The 19,483-nt window shown below is 36.4% G+C and overlaps 1 protein-coding gene across 4 annotated transcripts in view; it reads left to right on the top strand.

The window, feature by feature from the left end:
• The window catches only part of NELL2 (neural EGFL like 2), a 489,520-nt gene that overhangs the window by 378,573 nt on the left and 91,464 nt on the right, over positions 1-19,483 (top strand). For all 4 annotated transcript variants that reach the window (XM_066369010.1, XM_066369011.1, XM_066369013.1 and 1 more), the window contains 2 exons: positions 845-967; positions 2,960-3,055. In XM_066369010.1, the coding sequence (XP_066225107.1) occupies positions 845-967; positions 2,960-3,055 (219 nt within the window). The remainder of the gene's footprint in view (positions 1-844; positions 968-2,959; positions 3,056-19,483) is intronic.

The following is a 19,483-nucleotide window of genomic DNA, read 5'->3' as shown; positions in this document are numbered from 1 at the left end:
TGTATGCACTTTCTCACTTATATTTTATTTCTACTACTCTTGATTTTGATGTTAGAGCTGTTTCCTTTCTCATAGTCACTGTACTTATTTCTTACATTTACATTTTGCTGAACACCAAGCTAGAATTCTGAAATTATAATATTCCTGTGAAGTTGGGCAGGATACTTCTGTGCTTACAAAAATGCCAAGTTATACACAGTTAAAGGGAGTATCATATTGATTGAATATTTTAAAGTTTATATTTGTTTATATTATAAAGATAAGCTTGTCTTAGTTAATCAAAGTACAATGCTATGTTTGCAGAAGGAGAGAACTTACTCATGAGGTCAATTATTTCCCTAGGAGTTTGTATACGTTTCTTCATGCCTGCAAGTGTGGATGTGGGTGTTACCGCACCTAACTCCCAAAGCTTCACCTCCGTTTCCCTGGAGGGCAGAATTCAAGGAGCAGTGCGATCGCCTTCTTCCCTGTCAGCCTTCTCATGCTGCAGGAAAAACTTAGCTGGCAAGCATATTTAATGAGAATAACTCCTTAAATATTAACCACAGAGACCATATACAACTGGGCCTGGATTCTACTTCTGAGAATTTATCCCCATCCTTGCTCAGTCTCTCTTTCTGTTCCTTCCTACTATTTGTGGGCCTTTTGTCTGAATCCTTTCGTATTCAAGGTTTATGGGAATGTAAACTATGTATGTACTTCAAGAGGAATATACAATACTTTAAAATATGAGTTCTTATATATCTGTGTATGTCTGTGCTTGAAAAAAGATATACAGTAACCAAGATGCAGGTACAGTTTGAGAATTTATCTCTGAATAAGAAAATTATATTCCTCCTTTCAGAACACGATGAGTGCATCACAAATCAGCACAACTGTGATGAAAATGCTTTATGTTTCAATACTGTTGGAGGACACAACTGTGTTTGCAAGCCAGGCTATACGGGAAATGGAACCACGTGCAAAGGTAAGAGCCTTCAATGCCAACACCTTTTCCATTGGGACAAATGCAATCCGTCTCTGCCTGCCTCCACCCCTTCTCATCACTGTCATCTACCTTCTGTGCACTGTTCACAGTCAGTGAAAGCTTGGCCTGGGGGTGGGGGGGCTCATAGTCTTCCTCCTGCTTACATCAGTGTTAAATGACCAAATTATTCAACGACTTTGATTTAGTGTTCCTTGACTTGAACCACAGTGGTTTTCAACTCTGTTCCTCTCTGGGAGATTACATCCCAGGCATTCTTTTACAGAACCGCCTTTGAAATTTTAAACTTCAGCATATTATCTGAACCCAGGGCCCCTGCTTCCAGTCTGCCTCCTCTGTCCCTTCTACAACTCTTGAGCTTCCTGACCCTTCCTTTTTGTTCCATTTGCCAGTCTTCTCCCAGGTTCAGATCTTTCCTTTTGTGTCCAAGCATGAAAGCTTTTTATTTTGCAGCACCACATTCCAGTTTGAAATATCTTCATTTTGAGTTCACTAATGGTGAGTCTCACCATTAGTTTTCTCTCTGCCTTCTTTCTTGAGCTGTTGGTACTAATTAACTAGGAATATTGGATCTCTATATTTTATAGTTTCCAGTTTTAGCTTCTTTGTCAATACCAATCAATAATTCCTTTAAATGTCCCGTTGAGCTCATCTTCATTTCCCTCGGTGTGTATTCCAAGCCATAGTTCACTGCCCCCTGTTAACTCACTCTTTCATGAACGCCCTCTTTCCCTTCTTCAGATGGGCTTACCTGTTAATTCGCTAGGGAAATAGAGGTTCTATTTTGGAAACTCCACCAACTCCCATAGGATAAAGTCTATATTCATTATTATGTCATATGATTTATCTTTGATTTGTCTAATTTAGGCATTTTAAGCTTCAAAACTTCCCACTGCTCAAATAGACTTATGTCTATCATCCTGGAGTTTACTAGAATCAATGTGTTATAACACTGTGTGGGCAGGAGGGGAAATAACAAGGGTGACTGTTAATGTAGTGGCCCAGGAGCACAGGTCTCAAGACCTGGTCTCCAGTAAAACACTGGACACAGATATGGATGGACCAGAGGATTACCCTGGTTTGGAAAAGTCTATGGAAATCTTTAATTTAGAGCATTGTGGAGAAGGCCTTGCCCCAATGAACGTGACAGGTTGGCCTAGTTCATTTGTGACAGAGCTTACCAGACTGAGGGAGCAGCCCCTGAGCCTTCCTGAGCCAAACAGTAGGAACAAGCTTCTAAGGGTGCTCAGGCTCAGACATCTTGTCTTTCTCACCTTTTGGAAGGCAGCACATCTCAATAGATCACCTTTGCAATGGCTCAGACCTTGACTCTTTGTCCTACTTGCTTACAAACCCACTATAAGACACTAGACTATGAAGTTTTTTTTTACCCTTGATCCTAGATCTTGATCTATCCTTAGCATGGGAATGCAAGACTCCTTCTGAAGACACTGTAACAAATTGTTCTTACTATTAGCTAATTCACCAGGACTGAGTTAAAACTTTTTTGAAAGATGGGGTATTTCTCTAACATTTTGGCACTCTGGACAGTGATCATGGCCTCATAGGATTTAGTCATTTTCTATTTCCTTATTACATTCTCTAGATAGTGGTTTGCTCTTTAAAAAAACTATTAATGATAGCAGCCATTTTTTAGGTTTGATTTCAAGCTACGTTGTTATAATGATGTAAAATCCTAAATCTATTACACTTCCTATTGTGTAAGATTACTGTTTTTTGAAACAGAAAGTTCATTATTTTATATTACAGATAAAAAAAAATTAACATCAGAAAGACCGTTGTTTTACAAGTGGTGTTGAAGTTTCTTACCTGTTTGGAAAATATTGTATGAATATAAAATTAAAATAGCATGTATAATTTGATGTCCACATGTCTAAGGGAATAAAGAAAAGGGATTTCGAGATTCTTGAACTACTTCTAAAGTGCTAAAATCGTGTATCTTAATTATTTTAGCATTTTGCAAAGATGGCTGTAGGAACGGGGGAGCCTGCATTGCAGCTAACGTGTGCGCCTGCCCACAAGGTTTCACTGGGCCCAGCTGTGAAACAGGTAAGACTCTCATTCCATCTTCTAGAAAATGAATTTTTACACTAATGTATAAAGTAATCCATGAGGAAAATGATGTATCAGTTGAGCTCTTCGAGCATGGAGCTGTGAATATGGAAGTGCTCAGAGGGAGAAGAAGAGGTTGCAGCGATGTGTGTTCACTGGGGGTTTCTCCAAAGTCACTCTAAGCAGGTCTTCACAGCTCTTATCACCAGAAACATATTAAATGTTTTCAGAAAGTTGTGTGAGATTGCCTAGGATTTTGTGCTTCATAATTTATTTTACTCGCCTAGAGCCCATTTGTCCTGGAATTGATTTGACTATATTAAAGCATACTCTTTAGGCTTATGACCAACTCACTTCCTAGGACACCTTACCGTCTGCATTCACAGTTGAGAAATTTTTAATAAATTTTTACCTGGCCCACTCAATATTTATTTATTGTTTATTTACAAAGTATTTAAATTCTTCTCCTCAATCATTCCTCACGTAGGTTCCTTCTACTTGCTCTTTCTGATGGATAGTAGTAGAAGAAACTTTAAAAAGGAATATTTTAAAAATACATATAGTTCATATATAGCTGATGATGCAAAGTAAGATGTTTCTTCAATTGAAAGTACACCTTGAGAATAAAAAATAAAAACAAGTCTTTTGAATATTAGGTGCTAATTAAAATCATGTCAGTAGCAATTTTGGTTGCATTAGGTCAAGCAGGTTCTAATAGCAGATGACTCAGAAAGCCTGGCTATAATTTCTTTATTTTTTATTTTTTATTATTAATTTTAATGGGGTGACATAGGTCAATCAGGGTACATGGGTTCAGAGATAATTTCTAAGTGAAAGCTGCAGCCACTGTGATTGGTGGCTGCCATCCACAGGGCAGCCGTGAGTCTCAGTACAATAGAAGCAGTCTGTGTCTTGCCTGGATCCTACTTGCAAAATTATGTGGTTTAATAAAATTGCTAAGTAGTCATAATGTGAAAGAGAAAATGTCTCGCTTCATTTGGGAAGTGAAACGTTTCCTGACTAGCTACTACCACTGTTAGCAGAAGAGTGCTCACAGAAGGGTTTGTATCCCTAGATCATTTCTCTAACTTCTACGAGGTGTTTTTCAAACTTCAGTGACTAACTGGTTACAAAGGTTCCTAGTAGAAAACACATAGTGGCTCTCTTTTATTGGTGGGACTCTTTCTTAAAGGGATCATTTCCTAAATCAGGAGTTTCCAAGCTCATTGTGCATGTGAATAGAGCTTGTTAACTTGTTAACAACACAAATTTCTGGTAATTACCTATCATAGGACTTGCTAGATCAAAATCAGGTCTTTTGAGTCTAATGTTTCTATGGAATTTCTATGCTGTGATCTCCAGTAGTGTATCTACGCATGTCAAGGTATACTGCAGTCCTGTGTAGCAACAATTCTCTGGCGACCATATTTCCTGAATATGATATTTCACATTGCTTTTGGTGCAGGGTCAGTACTGACATACTGACTTTTTTAGAGCTTTTAACTGGTTTGGGATTTTGAAATAAATGCTGTCCCAGAAAATCTGGGATGAATAATGGCCATGCCCAATCTGCATATTATGCTACTGCTGGAAAAATATGTGATGAGACTGTGAAAATCTAGAATGACATAAGATTAATTTAAGCAATGTAAAATTTAATACCAGAGTTAAAAATAACCCAACAGAATATTTAGCTTTCTTTATTTAATTATTCATGAACTTCCAATCTAAAAAAAAAGATGATCCCAGACTTACTCTCCATAGCTATCTATAAAATATAAAATCTAGAGCTTTGAGAAGAACAGATGTGGGTTCAAAATCTAGTTCTACCACTTACTTGTTATAGCCTTGAGCAACTTACATAACTTCTCAGTGTCTTGTACTCTCTATACATTAACTTATTCATTATAAATCTCATTCAAGATAGATAGTATCTTCATTTACAAATGAGAATACAGCGGTCCCTCATCTGTCACGGGGGTTAGATTCCAGAAACTCCCACGATAGGCAAAAATCTGCTAAGTAGTGACCTTATATTTATTATTTATATAAATATATATTTAAAGGCTTTAGAAACCCTCCCCACACTCTTATAAACCTTTCCCACACTGTTATTAACCTTTTTCATACTCTTATAAATACTTCCTATGCTCTTAAACACTTTCTACACTCTTATACCTACATAATTTTAACAACATATAAAATTCTATATGGGTACTCACCAGTGAATACTGTTTTAATTAATATTTTTTAATATTGTTTTCCATTTTTAGTCTAGAAAATGCTTATTTTACCACAAAATAATTAAAATAATAAATATATAAAAATGCCTATATACCTCAAAATCCCACGATATAGGAAAAAATCCATGCTACAAAAATAGATATACACAATTTACAAATCTGCGATACATTAAGACAGCAAAAAGTGAACCATGCTATGGCAAGGGATGACTGTATTGGGGTCCAGAGTGATTAAATATTTTCTAAATCACAGAGTTAGCAGCATAATACAAAGGTATTTCTACTCCTAAACTCATGCATTCTCTTTATATCTGTGTTTTTTAAAGTTTCCCCTGAAATCACTTTAATGACAAAGGAGAGAGAAAACCTTCTTCCAGGGAAGTCCTAGAATGGCCCACCACAAGAGTAAATAAAATTTCTTCAAAACACCATGTTCTATTCTAAAAATTTATTCATTTCTGTTTTATAATATATGAAAATATTTAACTTACATACCATTGAGTAAACTTGGTGCTCTGAAACAATGGGTCATAATTGATCCCTGCCTTCCAGAGTCTCTTGACCCAGGCTCGTATTACACTGTTTGAGAAGCAAGGATCCCTGCCTCCTATCTGAGAAAGTGTAATAGTGCCACTTGCCTCAAAGCATCTGTCCCAGTTATGCTCCAGGTTAGCCCCTAACCCTGCACCTTCCAACGCCATCACTTTGGTTGATGCAGTTATAATTAGAAGTTGTGCCCTTTATAAAAATAACTTTAGATGAGAAGAGGCTCATGTAAAATATTTTTTTTACTTATTTCTGCAACAAATATTTATTTAGGATCCGTTATATGCTGAGCACTGATGTAGAAACAAGATCTAGCAGTGAACAAAATAGAGGCCCTGTCTGCATGAAAATTATTGTCTAGGGGTGTACGGGTCTATAAATAAAATAGTAGGTGCAATAAGGAAAATTAAAGAAGATAGTATAAAATTATTTTGTTTACCTGTGGACCTTATATATGATAACTATTATTATTGATACTTTACTATTAAAAGTAACTATCATCAGTTTCTGTATCAAGTTCCAAGATTTCATTGGTTAATACAAAAAGCTAATTATTATTCATGCACTTTAGTTCAGTTTGTTGGATGTGGAGATGGTGAGAGTTGAAGGGGACTGGGATTGGGATTTCTCCATTGCTGTCACCATTGTATGAAGAAGCCATAAAGAGTACATACCCACTGTTCCTACCTTACGTGAGAAGTATCCTTCTCTCATACTATTGGTAAGAACTAATCACATGAATTCAAGGGGTTTAGAAAAATGTTGTTGAGCTGAGTGTCCGGAAAGATGAAACTGGTTTGGTGAGCATCAAGCCAGACTTTTGCCATATCTGCTATCTGGCGATGCTTGTCCTACTAACTCTAAACAATCAAATCATTCTCCATGTTTCTCTCATCTACTTGGAGCAAAGCACTTGGAAGTTACTTCCTTTTTTGATCATTGCTTTCTTTCCACCTCCTGCAAGAGATCCTTAACTTGGAATTCCTGGACCCCCCTGCAGGTCTGTGTATAGACTTTGGGGCCCATGTCTTCATGAATATCTGTGTATGTGTACATTTTTCTTCAGAGAGAAACCACAGCATTTAAAGATTTCAGATGGCTTCATAATTCCCAAATAGTTAAGAACCGCTAAGGAGAGAATCTTTCATGATTCATAGAGAGAACTAAGTGCTGTTTTATTCTGCGGAGGGCAATTCAAACTCAAATATTCAATGCCTCCCAGTGTGTTTCTTTGGGAAATCCAGAGACCCCAAACTGAATGCATCATCTCCTCCATGACGCATGACTCAGCTCCTCTTCCTCTCTGTTACCAAAACCTGGTTCTTCACGTCTATTATTCATTGCGTCAGCCTTTATCCACCAAGTTTTCTTAGCCAGTAATCAAGGACTCATCTCCTACTTATTGCCATTCACATCTAGTCAAGTCCTTTTGCTCTTCTTCACTAAGGTCCATTTCTTTCCGTTCTGGAGGACACCGTAGCAGTTCGGGCCCTCAGGTAAATCTCTCTGCAGTCCAGTCTCTACCGAGTATCAGAGCACAAACCGTATCCTATCATCCCATACTAAAAAACTTCAGCATTCCTTGTTGCCCTGAAGATAAAGGTCACATTTATGAACATGACCTGACCATGACATATAGGCCCTTCCAGATTTAGCCCCTGCTTATCTGCCCGGTTTTTGGCCTCTTGGGTCTCTGTTTCCTCAGCCCATTTCCACCCCCTCAGACGTTGAGTTGCATAGGATAAAAAGTGTATCTGGTTCATTTTTAAATCTTTGAGACCTATTATAAGGCCTGTACATTGTTAGGTGCTTCACAAATATTTGGTTAATATATTTTTTTAATGGCATAAGTAATCAATTAGAAGAAAAAGCAAAGATGATGTGGTTGCTTCCGTATTTGCTGGACATTTTTGAGTATTCATTTAAAGAGGCCCTCAAGGTCACTTCTGTACTCTTGCATGTCAGATGTGGTAATTAAGACACTAAGAAATGAAGTCACTTATATAAGGTGTTTCCTGGTAGATCTGCAATTTCAAACTCAGGTGTTCTGATTCATAGTCCACTGTTTTCTCTTTTCTCTTATCTCCATTCCTTCACTACTTCCTTCCTTCCTTCTTTTTTTCCTATGCCATGGTGTATGCTCAGGAATTCACTCTCCTCTCATCCCTCACGAGATCTGTGCTTTTTGTTACGCTTACCCTTTCAACTGCCAAGTAATCCTGTTTTCTTTAACAATAAAGACTGGGGCAGTTTTTCTCTCCCAATGTGGGGAAAATACCAGGATTTTCAAGATTTGCTAAGAATAGAAATGGTCTAAATTTGGCCTGCTGAGGTTGGGTGCTGCCTGATAGCTTAGAAGGGAGATTAATTCCTGGCCCAGTGGCCATCTGTCAGGCCTTCACAATGGAATCACTCAGGATGAAGTAACAGGATTTATGGGTTTTTGAAAGACAGTCTTAATGTGCGTGACATTTACCAACCCTGGTGACTTCAGTTGAGAAAGTCTTCCCTGAACCAGTTCCTCCTAATTCATTTATTCTCCTTCTGCAGCACGTATATATTAGTGGAATGGTTGAATTCATTCACCAACTTCACAAAGGGGCTTTGTGTTTGCTTTTTACTGATTAAAATTAATTTTTCATGGCGCCTTTTTTAGCCACTGTGTAAAATCACCCACATGTACAGCACAACTTCATTTTTAATTAAACATCCTAATACTCCATCAGGTGTTTGGCTTGGATTTAGCAGGGTGATTATTCTTGGGTAACAATAAAATGCATCAGAAATCTATGTGCTGAGGTTTAACAGTTCTATCACTGCTATATTGTATTTATTGCACAGTTGCTAAGCTTCAGCCAATGTGTCCGATGATCTAATTAATATGCAAAGCTGTCTTATTATACCGAAAGTAAATATTTTAATCATGAGTTAAAAGCATGTTTGACAGTTCTCTGTAAAGTAAATGCTGACTTGAATCAAATCAAATGTTTATAACTGGGAAAAAGTTGGTATCAAATGGCAAGCTAAAAAGAAAAATATCCTGCAATATTAAAGAAAGGGAGATCAGACACTTTGGTGATAAATGCCCCACCCTCTGTGTATAAAATAATGTTCCTTAAAACAGGAGATGAGATTTTTAATTATTTTAGAAGTAGTCAGATGCATATAAATTTAAGGTACATTTCCTAAGTGTTTTTGTAGCTTTTTAGTGTCTGTAGTTTCAAAATGACCAAATGAAGCATGTGGCACATGAAGACATTGCTTTACTTCAAAGGTAACTGCAACTTGATTGAGGTTGATTGATTTTTAAAAGTTTATATTATTACTGTTATAGTATGGGTGATAAAAACCATTTATTTCATTGATAGTAACAAAGTTATTTTACTAGTAGCATGTATAGTTAGCATTTATTATTAATGTTAAATTATATAACATTTTCTGATATGGTTAAATTAGCACATTTTTCATCATTAAAGAAATATATTGAAATGACTTCATAATTACATAACTTTTTAAAAAAGGCATATTTTCAGAAGCTTACATTATTTTATATTGTTTTACATGAAAGGCTAAAAAAATTTATAAGCAAGAGAAAATTCTCAAAACATTTCTACATAGCATATTTTTTTTAATCACCAAATTGACTTACAGTAAAATTCCATTGCTAAAATGTATATCTTTTTGTGGGAAAAAGGGGAGACAATAAAAATTTTGAGATAATATAGTTTAAAAGGAAAAAGAAACCTCTAGATACCTTTGCTTTACCAATAAAGGTGATTTTTAAAAATATTGTTTTAAATTTATTTTGCTCTAGCTAAACTTCATATACAAAAATCATTATAAACTTTATTGAAATAAATAAAATTTGGGATATCAGCTTCTGGTCTTTTGCAGTGTCTAGTCAAGTCACTGTTCCAGATCTGAATTTTTCAAGAGAAGAGACAAGACCTGGAAGCAGATCTTTTGGTGACTGTAACCTGGAACATATGTTCCCATGGAGGGATCTGTTGATCCTCAACATGGGATTTTCAGTCATCTTATGACTAGACCTATCTGATCTTCAAACATGGTCTCTGATGATAACACTGATTGGATTAAATTTGATGCATGAATCACATGTGATGAATGAAATTTAGGCGAATTAGGGGTTTAAATCACATTACTTTTTCCTGGTATTAATTTATTTTAATAGAACAAAAAGTCCAAAGGCTTTTAACCATGCTGTACATATGAGTTAAATTGGGGTACTTATGACACATCTCTTTTAAGTTGGTAATCCTTAACCTCTTAACCCCTTGTTTGCTTAAAGTTATGACAAACCCTGATCCTCACTTGAGCATTTAGCATAGTTGTCAAAAATACAAAAATTAAAATCAGAGAGATTTTAATTGGCATGAGTCCTGGCTCTACTGTTGACCAGCTATGTGGTCTTTTCTATGTTACTTTATTTTTTCTATGCCTTTATTTTCACATGTGTAAAATGAAGGTGATAATAATATCTGCCTCATGGGTTAGTTTGGGGATTAAATAAAATAATATAAGCAAGGCATGCAGCATCATGATACCTGATGTGATTGTTTTATACATATTAAGTAGTATTTTATGTACATAAGTGTTTGAAGCTTTTCGACATCCTTGAATTAACTGGAGATACCCTGCGATGTTGTGAAGTAAGGGTTAAGAATAAGACACAATTCTAGTTATTTTGATTCATTATAAACCAGCTGTAAGTATAATTTTACCACAGTGAAGTCATTTAAAATGTTTAATTGATCTAAATGCATTCTTTGCGTTTCGTAAAATTGCTTTATCTTAGTTCTAATGCAAATCTTTAAAAAAATTAACTTTTTTTAGAAATCTGTGTTTGTACTATTTAAAAAGTAGTTAAAAGTTCTCAGTTTTAAATCTCAATATCATTTCAAAGTCCTTCAGGTTAATTGGAAAAAAAGTCTTGCTCACTCCTTCTTTGCATCCGTCATGTATAATAGATAACAACTGTGATGGGGAAATTTTTCAGACTCTTATTGTAATGCCTACCTAATTAACGTTGGAAATGAGGACACATCATGGAGTTAATGTAATAGAAAAAAAATGCTTTCAAGCTGTTAGAGAGAAGGTCTCCAAGAAAAAAAAGTCAAGTGGAATTATTTGGAAATTTGTAAAAGATTCTCACTTTTGTTTTAAATACATTGATAATATTTTTCATGACCACCTTTGAATATAACTTATATTATACCATTGAATTCTTAGAATTTGTATTTCCTTTTTTCTTATTCAAAGCAAACCAAAATCAGTTTTTAGATTTTTTATATTATTTTTAAATTAATGACCTGAATACTGCATTCGTATTTTGAACAAGCAGTATATGCACATAGTAAAAATAAAAGGACAGAAAGCATATAATGAAAAGTAAATTTTCTTTTTCTTTGTATACCTTTTCCAATCACTGCTTTTTCCCCCCTAAATAATATATCTTGAAAATAATGCTATCAATATATTCTCATTAGACAGAATGATTAAATTGGAAATCAAAACTTAGAGAGACCTGCTACCACTCAATAATAGAATTTTAATTTGTAGCTCTATGGTTGCCAGTAGAATGCACATCTTGGGGACAAGATCTTTTTCTTCCTTTGAGCATCCCCATACATTGGCTGGGAATGTTCTGCAGTTCTCTTTATTCATAAATTCTAAATATTTTTGTACATAGATAAGCTGATGAACATCTTATTTATTAGAACCATGGTGTGGGAGGTACAAACTTGATATTCTGGAGACACATTAGAAAGTGATAGACATGAACAGCTGTCAGAGACTTAGTCTTCCCTAACTCAAAATACATGTAGGATATATTTTATTTATACACCAATTTTTTTTCTTCTTGCATTCCATTTTTTTTTCTCCTGTGTTTTTTCTTTCTTCCTGAAGGGCATACTTTAGTGTTCTCTTAGCGTGACTCTTTAGTGGCAAACTCTCAGTCTTGGTCTGAAATGGACTTTGTGCCGCTTTGCTCTTCAGCTGGTGTTGTGTGGAACTCCGGGTGTTCTCTGAGCGCTGTGAAGGAACCATTCTCTTGCTCTTGGGGCCTCTGAGGTTTCTGTTCAGAGCTCTGCTGTCAATTCAATTGTAATTCATTTGGAAATACTTTTTCACTCTATTTACTTTTAAGGTCTTTTCCTTGTGTTTTGTGGTTTTAATGCATTGTGTGTCTGGGTATGGATTTCTTTTTGTTTATTTTGCTTGAGGCTTATTTGGATTATGGATTCTGAGGAGTCATCTCTTTCATCAGTTTTGAAAAACAATCAATCTTTATCATAAATATTCCTTTTCTCTCATTTTCTTTATTCTTTCCTCTGGACTTCCGATTGGATATATGTTGACCTTTATCTTTCTATTTTCTTTCTATTCCTTCAACTTTCTTTAGTACTTTCCATGTCTTTATCTCAGTGTTGTACCCTTCATGATTTCTTCACCTTTATCGCCCAGTCTATTATTTATTTCAGTTTTGTTAAGTCATCTATTGAATTTGTTTTTAGTTCAGTAACTATCTTCTAAGAGTTCTTTTTTTTTCCAAGTCTTTTGGTACATTTCCCTTTAGATATTATTCTTTTTCTTGTAGTTTTAATTTTTTTTCTTTTATGTCTTGAACAATTTTAAACAAGTCATTGTCAAAAGTCACAAGGGTCTAAATTAGCCTTTTCTGTTTGACTGATGGTGGCACAGTGGATAGAACATCGACCCAGAAGGCTGAGTCTCCCAATTCAAAACCCCAAGGTTGCCAGCTTAAGCACAAGATCTCCAGTTTGAGTTCGGGATCATCAATATAATACCAAGGTTGCTGGTGTGAGTCTAAGGTCAGTGTCTTGAGCAAGGGGTCACTGGCTCAGCTTGAGCCCTCTAGTCATAGAACGTACTAGAAGCAATCAATGTAAAACTAATATGAAGCATCTATGAGTTGATGCGTCTCATCTTTCCCTTCCCTTTCTTCCCTTCCTGTCTCTATCTAAAAAATAAATAAATAATTTCTCTCTCCCTTCATCTCTCCCTAAAATCAATTAAAAATTAAAAAAAAACAACAAAGAAGTTATATGTCTGGGCCATGACTACCTGCCATGACCTGCCCAGTTAAAATTAATAATAATAAAATAAATCTGCCTTTTCTTATGTTTGGTAACTGTTGCTCATAACGCAGTGTTTCCTTATGCATTTTGTACTTTTGATGTCTGACCTTATCTTCATCAACCTGTGAAACCTGAGTCTTTTTCTTCTAGAGAAATTTTGCATTTGCTTCTGTAAGTATACCAGGAGTATTACAACTTATATTTGTGTTAATTTCTTTGCCAAGTGGTATACCACACAGGTGATATAAATTTGAACCTCAGAACTCTTTAAGAGCAAATATTTCTTTCTCCTCTCCCAAGTGCAGGCAAAATAGTATATCTGCTCCTAACCTTCCTGTACTAGTGGATGTTTTATCTGTATGAGTGTGTGTCTATATGTTTCTATCCTACACTTAAACTGGAAGACACCCCTTCAGGAATCCTGCTTTTTTGCTGGAGTCTTAGACCTTATATAGGACCAATCCCTCTCTGTTGTCACTATGTGGGCCATAAAATCCAAATCAGATGTTCAGCTTCTTCTTGTGCCACATAGAAATTTTTATTTTTTAAAAAATTAGCTCAGTTATAAGTTTAACAATACCTATTTTAAGCCATGTGTTTGTAGAAAGATTTTCAGGTTATACTGCAGTTGGAAAGGAAGTCAGCCTTGTGTTTCTAAACATGCATTTGATTTTGTTGATCCTCAGTGACTCCTGCGGTGATGCACTCTGGTCATTCATGAATCTCCCTCTGGGAGATGAAGTTCATGGTGGCAGAATAAAAATGGAAGCAGGTGGAATGTAGGAAGAAATAATAGTAACATGCACAACTTCATGGAGTTTACTAGCAATGGAGCTAGGCATGTGACTGCTGCTTTCTCTTCACTAAATTTCAGAGAATTTGTATTTCTTCCTAAAGGGCTCTCATCTATAGATAGTTTTTATTTCTTTCTTCATGTAAGATTTTGAGAAGAAGCCACTGGGACTGAGGTACAACAGACCCATAGCAGTCAGCCTTTTTTCAACTGATAGGTGGTTCTTCCCTAAGAACTATTTTATGAGAGAATAAAATATATGCTGGGTATTATTTTTTTAGATTTAAACTAAAATGTGGCACAAAAGTTAAATATCAAATGTGGGTATACAGTCAAATCAGAGATGAATCAAATTTGCAGCTGACATAAATTGAGGAAGGTAGCTAATACGACAAAAGTCAGAACCAAGATTCAAAGTTGCTCAGAGGCAGGAACAGGGAGACCAAAATAGCATTATGACATTAATAAACATTTAAAAGCACCTCTTGTAGTTGTCTTGCTTTCCGCTCTCAAATAAGGCCACACTGCTTCTACCAGTATTTTATTTTTAGATTCTTAATTCTGATCTCTTACATCTCAAGACTACATTCACTGTGTCCTTTGTCCTACCTTTTTACTTTCTTCTTTAGTTGTCATTCTTTTCCCCCGCCCTCTTTGCCTATACCCTTCTTGGAGTATGGGTTTCTTGAAAGTAAAGATAAAGCCTACAATTATGTTGTTTCTCATAGAGCTTGGCGCCGTGATGTGCATAAAGTAGGCAGTCAGTGAATTTTAATAAAAATATAAATACATTCTTGCATTTGGGTTAGAAAAACACAACTGCACAAGATAGAGAAAACCAACTTAAACAGTTTCATGTTTTATTTGACTGTTGATTCTAAGTTTAGTATGAGCCAAAAGCATAATGTGGTAGTTCTAAAAGAAAATGCAAATGCAACCTGTGTTAATAGAAACAGAGTATACAAAACTATATAAATAAGAGGCTCACAGAATTCTGTATTTCTTATTCCATAGTGGACTATTGTATTCACTTTGGCCAACAGATTTTAAGAGGTTATTGGCAAATTGGAGTGTTATCAGGGAAAAGTTATCTGGAAAATGAAAGCCCTGGTGGATATAAAAGAATATGTAAGTTTAATAAACTATGTTTAACCAAGAGATTTAAAATTTTTAAAAAAAATTAAAGGTAATATTAAATTATTCTGAAATATATGAAGAGTTATATTAGTATTTAGATTTTGGATTAGATTATTGTGTATAGCTCTAGTTTGCAAAACTAGTAAATTTACTGAAAGGCAAGTTTGAGCTCCAAATAAGAAATATTCTGGTCACATGAACCATATGAAAATGGGACCAGCCTTCATGTTCAATCAGAGTCTAGATGACCAAATGTTAGAAGCACTTAAGGACCATAGGATTTTGTACTACATCTAGATTGCCTTGGTTTATTGAGATAATCAAGGACTCTTCTTATTATAATTTTCCATAATAGTAGCTACTTCAGACTTTGTGTCTAAGAATGCTTCCTACAACAATGAAGAAGCAGAATGGTGTGATGGTTAAGAAGAAGCTTGGGAGATGGCTCTCTGGATACAAATCCAGGCTCTGCCAATTACTATATACCTGTGTGGACTGGGACAACTTACTGAATTTTTATGTCTTCATTTTCTTGTTTTAAAATAGAATAAGTGTCAGACTGGGGGTGCAGAGGACCCAGGTTCAAAACCCTGAGTTTGAGCATCGGCTCATCTGACTTCAGCGTGGGCTCACCAGCTTGAGCGTGGAGTTGCTGGCTTGAGCATGGGATCATGGACATAACACCATGGTCACTGGCTTGAGCCCAAAGGTCACTGGCTTGAAGTCCAAGGTCATTGGCTTGAACAAGGGGTCACTCAGTCTGCTGTAGACCCCCCGGTCAAGGCACATATGAGAAAGCAATCAATGAATAACTAAGGAGCCGCAACAAAGAATTGATGTTTCTCATCTCTCTCCCTTCATGTCTGTCTGTCTCTATCTGTACCCCCCACACCCATCTCTGTCTTTGTCACAAAAAAGAATGGAATGATAATAATACCTATTTTGTTGCATTGTTGAAAAGATTACATTAGTTAACACATACAAGCATCTACAGCAATAATTCAGTAAATGTTAGGTATTATTATGCTCTTATCCCAAATCCCTATAATAACCCTCCAGAATAGTTATTATTACCTGAAGGGAAACTGAGGTTCAAAAGCATTAAGTGATGTGTTCTGGACTGTACAAACAGTAAAGTGGGGAAATAAAGACTTTTGTCTAAAACTGATGAATTAAAATAATCTGTGTTCTCTCAGCTCTGATACTTGGTCTCCACTTCACCATAAAGGTGACTAAATGCCTTTGAACTGACAGCAAACTTTGTGAAATACAGGTGCCAAACTATCTAAACTAAACATTTATTAAGGTCTTGTGCATGCACAGCACAACATGACATATTACTGAAGATGCAGAAAGAAATGCAGTTGTTGTTGTTGTTTTTTTCCTCTTGGGAGTTTATATCTCTGTCTAATGCAAAGGGGAGCTTTATCTAAATGACAAGGAAAGAAACAGGTGGGTACAAAAATAATAGTAATACTTTTAAGTGATTGCTAACTACTAATCTTTTTTTTTTTTCCTAAAGGTTTCTTTAATTATAATTTTATTTTTTTTTAATGGGGCGACATCAATAAATCAGGTTACATATATTCAAAGATCAACAAGTCCAGGTTATCTTGTCTTTCAATTATGTTGTATACCCATCACCCAAAGTCAGATTGTCCTCTGTCACCTTCTATCTAGTTTTCTTTGTGCCCCTCCCCCTCCCCCTCCCCCTTTCCCTCTCCCTTCCCCCCCCCCTAACCACCACACTCTTATCAATGTCTCTTAGTTTCACTTTTATGTCCCACCTACGTATGGAATAATGCAGTTCCTGTTTTTTTCTGATTTACTTATTTCACTTCGTATAATGTTATCAAGATCCCACCATTTTGCTGTAAATGATCCGATGTCATCATTTCTTATGGCTGAGTAGTATTCCATAGTGTATATGTGCCACATCTTCTTTATCCAGTCGTCTATTGACGGGCTTTTTGGTTGTTTCCATGTCCTGGCTGTCAGAGTAATGGCGGGGTAGGAAGTGATACCGATAAATCTCCCCCAAACCTCAACAAGATCTTCAACCAGAAACAGAAAAACCTATCCTTGGAGCCTCCAGATGTTTCGCAATACACCCAAAGGTATGATTGAGCGAAAAATTGGCTAAATATATAACCAAACCCCGAAGGAAATAGGGAGTAAGAAATGCTCCGCCTTCCTCACTAACCTAAACAGGGCGGCTTTCACTGGAAACTGAGCATTCTAATCTTTTCTGGTTCGGTAACCCCAGAAGAAATTGCTCTCAAGAAGAATAAATTCGGGAGCTGGAATCCCAGCAGTTGTAATAATTTTCAGGAAGAGGCTTCACGATAAACTCCTACTGGTGGGACCTAGGCGGCAACCAGACAACTGATGTGTGAAAAGCATGTACTCAAGTGTTAGGGGTTTTATTGCCAATTTTTTCTGTACTCATGTCTAAAGATATTATAAGACTGAATAAGAGTGAACTTGGACTTCTTGTGTAATCAAAGTACAAAACAAGTTAAAGGAACTCTCTGATATTTTTAGTTTTTTTCTAAAAACACACTTGAGGTGTGCTTTTATTTGCCTTGAGTGGCTGTTTAAATATAAACCATTCATTGAGGCGTGTTTGTTTCTTTGGATTATAAAAGACTCAATTCTAGTCTTAAAAGTAACCGTGGCTTTGTCTTTTTTATATAAAGTGGAATGTATTCTTACTACTTTTTATCATTTTTAAACATTTTTTATTCAAGTATAATAAAATGTGTTGACTGCAATTCTATTTCTTTTTGCTTGAAAATCAGACAATTTAGTCTAATGCACTCTACACACGACAGTTTACTACTTATGATCTTCTGGGTTTTGACTATAACTAAAAGAAATTAATTAAAACAGAGAGGTCTATAAATAGTCCTGCACAGGCAAGAGTAAGTTCCCTATTACAAGATGTCAAACCTATACTTAGTGAAAGATGGGAAGGGGATTCTTTCCATAAATCATAAAACTTAATTACAAAAGCTTAATTACAAACCAAAGGATACTGACTGTTCCACAGATAATTTTGTATCCTAAACTGAGAGGCAAGATTTAGTAAGTGTCCAAAATCAAGTATCAATCAACTAATTTTAGCTTGCACAGGAACAGAATGGAGAGAATTGTTAATTTTGTTGGAATTATTCATAAATATCCACAATATATTATCTGAGATCACATTTTTATCTTCAAGTTGACATTCTTGAAAGGCAGGTGAAAGGGAAACATTTGTCCTAGACTTGTACTCATTTACGTTGGACCTCGCCCCTCTACTGGAATGTCTCTCTGAACAATCAAATAGAGCTTCCTGACGACTATTTCCAAAGTGTTCGGTGTGTCTGACCTTTCTTCGGAGTGCTCAGATTCATTCCAGCACCCCCCTTTGGTTTCCTTGGCATGACATTTTCTCCAGGTTACATTGTATTGCAAGAACCGTGTGTAGTGTGTGTTTTAACATGTTTTTGGAGGGAAAAATTGAGAAGTAGGTACATTGCCCAGGGCGGCAAGGCTATCAAATTGAAGAGCCTGGAGTTCAGCACAGGACAGCTTTAACCCACAGCCCGTCTGTAGAGCACCACACTGGACTCCCAACCTGGGCTACCCCCACGTGCGCTCCACTGCCGCCACCTCCTCGGCCTATCCAACTGCCTTGTCTGCATGTTCTTTTTCTCATCTCCTGAGTGTGAAGACAAATTACATACTTGACCATCTCTTTTCTTTTTTAACACTACCTTCTATGTGAAACTTGACCACCCTCATCTTCAGAAGGGGGTCATCCTGCCCAGACCCCTCCTGCAGCTTAACTCCCGCACCCCCAGAGCCACCCTTATTTCCACTTGGACCTGCTGCACTCTGCTGCCCCTGCTTCCGCGCGCTGAACTTTCTCACATTGGACCCTCTCGGCCCGACCAACCGCCTGTCGCCTTTTATTTCCCTCATTGCCCTCAAGGCTGTATAGTACAGGTGCTGTCTAGCAGAATCTTAGCCAGATACTTGACGACAGTGGAGGGGACTAAGGAGGAATAAGGCAAAGACAAAAACAACAACATCAACAACTAAAGTTAAATAAAGATTCCACTATTAAAAAAAAATGTGTTGTTTATTTTTTGCCACAGAGGAAGGTTTTTCTATTGAAGTTGAAGATTTTACGCTAACCCATCTGACCATGCCTCTTTTTCATGGTCTTAGAAGGAGCCCTGACGTGTGCTCACCTAATCATCTGTTGTAAAATCTGCACTAGTTATATATTCTGGTAATACTTTTTCCTTCAGGGGACTTCAAAATTACATAGGCTGTGGTCTCACAGATTCCACCCCTGTATAGAGTTCATTCTTACCGGCTTCTCATCTCCTCCTTAAGGCCCTGGCATACTTCTGTTCTCTCTAGACTATTCTTTTTCCTGAGACCCTTACAGCTCTCAATTTCCAACTTTTATATTTCTCTCTTTCTCTCTCTCTCTCTCTCTCTTCCTCCTTTTTCCCCTCTCTCCTCTCTCCCTCCTTCCCCATGTTCTGGGAGGAAGGGGGAGGCTAGGGAATATCACCCTTTCATGCCC

The sequence above is a fragment of the Saccopteryx leptura genome, chromosome 2, assembly GCF_036850995.1.
Source record: "Saccopteryx leptura isolate mSacLep1 chromosome 2, mSacLep1_pri_phased_curated, whole genome shotgun sequence".
Classification (NCBI taxonomy): domain Eukaryota; kingdom Metazoa; phylum Chordata; class Mammalia; order Chiroptera; family Emballonuridae; genus Saccopteryx; species Saccopteryx leptura.
The sequence above is the reverse complement of the archived record's forward strand: the minus strand, read 5'-3'. Positions and strand labels throughout refer to the sequence as shown.